The sequence below is a fragment of the Nannospalax galili genome, unplaced genomic scaffold, assembly GCF_000622305.1.
Source record: "Nannospalax galili isolate Female #2095 unplaced genomic scaffold, S.galili_v1.0 scaffold390, whole genome shotgun sequence".
NCBI classification, from domain to species: Eukaryota; Metazoa; Chordata; class Mammalia; order Rodentia; family Spalacidae; genus Nannospalax; species Nannospalax galili.
Genome location: NW_008330777.1, coordinates 4,625,369 through 4,631,566, shown reverse-complemented (window position 1 = coordinate 4,631,566; position 6,198 = coordinate 4,625,369). Strand labels below are relative to the sequence as shown.

At 42.5% G+C, this 6,198-nt stretch overlaps 1 protein-coding gene across 1 annotated transcript; it reads right to left on the bottom strand.

Annotated features, from left to right (window-relative positions):
* Window positions 1-829: 829 nt before the first annotated feature.
* On the bottom strand, window positions 830-3,066 carry Myf5 (myogenic factor 5). The gene is made up of 3 exons (XM_008852148.1): window positions 2,352-3,066; window positions 1,541-1,616; window positions 830-1,070 (listed from the first exon to the last, which is right to left on the bottom strand). Exons 1-3 carry the CDS (start codon window positions 2,847-2,849, stop codon window positions 880-882), a joined length of 765 nt encoding a protein of 254 aa, XP_008850370.1. The 5' UTR covers window positions 2,850-3,066; the 3' UTR covers window positions 830-879.
* Window positions 3,067-6,198: the final 3,132 nt, after the last annotated feature.

Below are 6,198 nucleotides of genomic sequence, written 5' to 3'. Positions count from 1 at the left end.
AAAAGCACAAAGAAAAAGGAAAAGTTCAATTTAGCAGACTCCCTTGAAATACGTTTTCATTGGAAATATATTTTCATTGGTGACATCAACAAAACATAAACTACATTCATAATATTACATTATATTCATATTTATCTACAAAGCCAAGTGTTTATTTTCAACCCATACTTAAAGTTTTTTGTTAATAACTGCTAATTCCATGAAGGGTGTTATTTTAAAGAGTCAAGAAGCAGAGCATTTCTTTCAATGAACAATTTTATTTATGGTGGAATTTCCAAAATCTTTTATATCTTGAAATTATCCACAATGTACTATTTAGTGCTTACACTGAAAAGATTAATTTTCTTGAAGAAAAGATGAAAATATATGCCATTAGACAGTATTCTCATATTTTCACTTGACACAATATGAATAAAATATTAAAGAGAAAAGCAAATGTTAAATATATTTTAAGTTCCCTATAACTGATTTCCAGCTATTAAAATGTTTTGAAGAAAAAAATAAAGAGCTAAACACCAAGCATATTTTGTTGAGCAATATTTATATTATATATGTATAAGTTAAGCATTGCAACAAGCAACCTTCAATGAATTGCTCCCATCAGAAATAATATTATTAGAACTATATATCTAAGGTGAAAAAATAGAGCTAAAGATGGAAGACATAAAGGAAGAAAAAGGGGAGAAGGTGGAGTATTCATTGCAATCATGATTTTTAGTTAAATACATTTTCTTATAAAGTGGCAAGATAATATTTACAAATATACAACTGATAAGCACTTATTATATACAGCTTGTCTTCCCTTTGTACTTGTGGGGGCCTCCTTCCTCCTGTATAGTAGGCCCTCCTGACAGAACTGATTGCCACTGGCTACTTAGTTTATAGCACATGATAGGTAAGTCTGGAACCGGAGTCTCCTGGATTTGCAGGCTGTGGACTGGTGCTGGCAGCTGGAGAGAGAGAGGCTGGGTCCTGGAGAGACAACCCAGATTGCTCTGCAGAGGTGATTCGATCCACTATACTGGACAAACAATCCAGGCTGGATAAGGAACTTTTATCTGTAGCATATGCTAATGATACAAAGAGAAAAGTGGTAAAAAAAAAAATTATTGCCACATAGACAGGCTTGCTTATGCAGCCCCTTAAACTGTAGGTCAGCTCCTTTGACAACACAGGTCCACAGGTGAGGTGATCACAGAAAGCCTGATGCAGAATTGTGAAGAAAGCATCTAGCAATTCCTGAGGGTGGAGGTATGGCATATGGGGGAGGGAAGCCCTCTGGTAACATCTGTGTGTGTGTGTGTGCGTGCATGCGTGCGTGCGTGCGTGCGTGCGTGCGTGTCTGTGTGTGTGTGTGTGTGTGTGTGTATCAGGGTAATCCGTACCAGAAAATATATGGTTGTTTTACTCTTCCAAAGCCTCCTGTCGGAACCATCACTTTCATTCCCTTTTCCCAGTACTTCATGGAAGAACAAACTCTGCCCATCAAATAATGAGAGAGACCCGGTCTTTAAATGCTTCTGGAGTTATTGATTCTTACCATTTGATACATCAGGACAGTAGACTCTGTCAAAACTGCTGTTCTTTCTGGACCAGACAGGACTGTTACACTCAGGCTACAATACAAGACACAAAAGAAATATATTTTGAAGCCTTACAAAAGATGCGCTGATGTAGATTGAGACAGCACTCAACCACTAACTCAGTAAACTGATTTCTCTCAGTTCCCTTCACTGCACAGATTTAGGAAGGGGTGGCTCTCTCCAAATTGCCAAGGCACCAAGTCAATCTCTGTGCTGAAAGAAGAAGGGGGAGTGGAATCCAGCAGCAATGTGCACTGAGTTAACCATGCAAAATGGATTGGAGTAGAGGGAGGCCACATTACTTCTGGGAGAGAACACTTTCCCAGGGCAAAAATCACATTAAAATCTGGCAATCCTGGAGCAAACGCCCATCTGAAAAGAATGCATAAACATTTCCTTCCAGCCAGGCCTCCACATAACAGGGTTTTGAATTCTTCATTAAGTTATAAACTTTGGGGCATTGTGATATATTTTGAAGATAAACTGATAACAGAAAAAAACATCTGACTAGTTATTACAGACACCCAGCTTACATGCCAAACGTTTGCTGCATTGTAAGTGTATCTGGAACCTGCTAGGAAATCAAACTAAAATCTGTTCAACAGTTGTTCGGTGCATCTTTCTCAGTGTGAACACTTCTCTTAAAGCAACGGAGCACCTGCCTCCTCTCCATTCCACCCCACTGCACCTGGTCTAGATGAGGTATAAGGATTTTTAGCAAAGACCTGAGTAGGGGAGGTTAGGTATCGGAGCTGTGGCTTGGCTTACCATGCCGTCGGAGCAGTTGGAGGTGGGACTGGTGGGCTCTGAGCAGCTCTGTCCCGGCAGGCTGTAATAGTTCTCCACCTGCTCCCTCAGCAGCTCTTGCAGGCTCTCAATGTAGCGGATGGCATTTCTGAGGATCTCCACCTTGGGAAGCCTCTGGTTGGGGTTGGTGGTGGTGCACCTCTTGAGCGTCTCAAAAGCCTGGTTGACCTTCTTCAGGCGTCTGCGCTCACGCATGGTGGCTGCCTTCCGCCGATCCATCGTGGTGGACTTCCTCTTGCATGCTTTGCAGGCCCACATGAGGCAGTGACCAGCCTGGTGGTGGCCAGTAGGTACTCGCACGTGTTCATCGTCTGAGCCCTGCAGCTCTGCTTTCTGTGCCCTGAAAGCAGCCACTCGTGGCTCAAACTGACCCCCAAACTCACCCTCAGGGGACGGAATACAGGAGCCTTCGTAAAAGTACTCAGAAGGTGAGAACTGACAGCCGTCCATCATATCCATTCTGTGGAAGGGCAAGTGGTGCACCTGGACTCAGCCACGAGGGAGATAAGCAAGAATCTCAGTTCCCTTGGCCACTGCAGGCCGGCAAATCCAGCTCTGCCAGCAGAGCTCCCCCGGGTTGGGGTTGTTTCTCCAGTAATTAACAAGGACAGACGCCTCTTGGTCAGGGTCGGTGACTGAGGTTGGGACTCTTTATATATTCTTGGGGGATGGGGAGGGAGGCTGGCCCCAGTGGCTGGCCACTATTACCATATCCCACCGCAACCCCCGCAGGGGCTGTCTGGACAAACTTCTGACTTTCCTCTAGAGACAATTTTCTATTTACTGGTCCTTTCAACACTAATGGTTTTACTGCATTTCTGCTTTGCAACCAGCTCATTTGAACTCCGGATAAACTAAAACAAGGAATCACTTAAGGAAGGTAACATTTTGAAATTGATCGCATTTTAAAATAATAATAATAATTAATAATAATAATAATAATGATAATAACAATGTACGAAACTCCCTCTTTCCATCGGATACTAAGAGCTGACCTACTGCCTGGATCCCGAACATGTGAAACTGCCTTATTCTTAAGTTCTTCTTTATCTTTTTTCATGAACTTTACCTGAGGAACCTTTATTTATTTGTGCCCAGGTAATAAACAGTTGTTAAAAATCTGAAGTGACATTTTCATTCACGGAGTGAAGCTAGTGTGTGGCGTTTTGAAACCTATTTTGTGAAAACTGAAGGAGTAAATTCTGATGAGATAGTCATTTTGTGGGTGCAACAGTCCTGGCATATGTAGGAAGCTGGGGTTTCCTTTTCAACACATAATTCCCTCAGAGTTCTTATTATCTCTGCTCATCTAAAAGAAATGGTCTCAGGAGGGCCAAGCCACCCTCCAGTATTCCTCCCCTCCTAGCTTACACCCCTTCCTTCTGCACAGACAAACTGTCCCAGAGAGTCTCTCTGGGCCAGGCTTTCGCTAGAACCTGACTGGAAGATCCCACATCTTTGGATCAGCAAGGCAGAAGCCTAGTTTCTCACCTTAAACTCCATTTCCAGTGGCAAGTCTCCCCTCTCCGGAGTTTTCTGCTCCGCCCTAGCGCTATCATTTCTACAGACTAAACAGCCAAGCCAGGCTTTGGGGTCGCTAATTTTCTGCTTTCAGGCAAACTAACACCGTTACAGATGCATTCCAGCTGCTGGCACAGCAATCCCAGGCTAGTGTAAAATTTCCAACTCCTCCAGCTCAGAGTGACTTCACACACTTTGGTGACAAAAGCCTTCCAGAAATGCAATTGCAGAGAGGTCTTTGAAATTTTGGTGGATGGAAGACAAAAGGGGAAGGGCACCGTTTAAGTCAAAATGAACCTATTCATCAGCCTTTACCATGTCTCCTCCATGATTAACTCACTTTCAGATCACTTACAAGGGGAGATACTGTTTATATTTAGAAAATGCAGTTACTTAAGGTCTACACAAGTAGTCTAGGACTTTGTACCAGGAATGGCAGCCCCACTGTAAGAAAAGGATTGTTCACAATTTCACAGAGTATCATCTGGTTCAGTAAGTGGTGTGTCTCCAAAGTGACTTTGTGTTTGTGTACAGAGAGGGGAGAAGCTTTCCTTTCTATGATGACTGTTATGATTCAATGTAATTTTCCTAAAGCAATGTTGTTATCTGTAGAGGCCAGAGTAATTCTAACTTCCTATGGATGCAAGGACTCCAAATGAAGGACCTGAAAACCCGATAGAGCAGGAGAGTGATGGTGTTCATCAATGTGTTTGCTAGCAGTGCCTTTTCTCTGCCCCCTCTTTTCTGTCCTGTCAATTTGAAGACAAAGATTTTCTCTGAAAAATCAGGCCCCCTTTCACACCAAGGGGCTATTTAGTCATCTGGAAACCCAATTACACCTTATTTAGACCTATTTTCAAATGTATACTTTTGACCTGAATACTTTGCTCCAAGCCGAAAATAAAAGAGATAAGAGTCAAGCTCCTGAAGACAAGGTTCCTATCTCACTTTAGGGGAAGCATCTGAGTACACACACAGCACGTGGAGTCTCTGTGATACCATTTTAGATAGGTAGATATTTTCACCCTCAAATTCTCAAAAATTCCTGTACATAGGCTCTGGTTGCAACGATGCAACATAGAATTTCAATCTCTCCTTCTGTCTCTCTCTCTCTGTCTCTCTCTCTCTTTCTCTCTCTCTCTCTCTCTCTCTCTCTCTCTCTCTCTCTCTCTCTCTCTCATTAGTATACTTGGAACAGCTAAGACAGAGTTCTGATTTGACACAAATTTGCTTCTGCCCTGCCCATCTCCTGACTTCTTCCCAGGCAGTTCCAGTGTTCCTATATACAGCTAACAATTACTGAGTCTTCTATTTGCCAGGCATACACACTGTCCATATATTAACTTAGGACTCCCAGGGACTATCTATTTATAAAAAGAAAGCAAAATTTAACTGATGGTTGAGTACTTTTCCCAGTGCCACAGGCAATTTGAAGTAGTTACACCTTCTTTAGCCAGGGAATGGAGCCTGGGGGTGATCCTGCTTGCCTTTAGGAAGTAGGTTCTCTCTCAGTGCATAGTGCTCAGTGGACTGTCTCAGGTCATCCAGCAGAAACTCCTAAATGCTGGTGCTGGGCCTCTTTCTTTGGGCTCTTGTGCCTGGGAAGACACTGTCACTCAGGAGCCTCTGTCAGTAGCAGGAGTTCTCAGAGGTTAGGGCTGTCTTTGGTAAGGTGATCTCAAAACAAATTTCCAGAGTGCGGCGGGTAAGTGGAACTAAAGAAGCCAGGAAAACACAAGCGCCTGGCGGCTTAATGAGCCCTGCCAGGGGGAAAGGGGTCTGGGTTGAGGGCCCTTGGGACTTAAGTGCTGAAAATAGGATCTCAGAGCACTAGAATAAAAAATGAGACAAAACTTCTAAGCCATTGCAGCACTAAAAAAGAAATAGATTAAAAAAAAAAAAAAAACGGAGTTAGTATACACAATAGAAAATGAAACCAGTGCCTCAAAGATGAGAGAGACACCCAAATTCAGAGAGGCCCCAGTGCTTCCCAGGAGAGGCAGTGAGTGCAGAGGGGGAAGTTGTAAGGGGGAAGCAGTTGGATATGGGTCAACCATATAGAAAAATGAGTAGAAAGTTTGAATAAGAAAAGAGCAAATGTTGAAAATTTGCTTTAAATAGATGAAATGGTGATGTGGACTACTTTACCAAAAATCACACTAGATTAGATTTTCTTATTCAAAGAAATTATAAAAAAAACTTGTTTGCAACTGTTTATCCAAAGAAATACATTTTTTTTTACATCCGTAGAAAACTGACATTTATTTAAAATGTAAACAAGTGTCTA

Coding starts and splice junctions, on each gene's coding strand:
- Myf5 (XM_008852148.1), bottom strand. CDS start 2,849: ATGGATATGATGGACGGCTGTCAGTTCTCACCTTCTGAGTACTTTTAC. Junction 1,617..2,351: donor CCAACTGCTCCGACGGCATG/GTAAGCCAAGCC, acceptor CTTGTATTGTAG/CCTGAGTGTAACAGTCCTGT. Junction 1,071..1,540: donor CTGTCCTGATGTATCAAATG/GTAAGAATCAAT, acceptor TTGTATCATTAG/CATATGCTACAGATAAAAGT.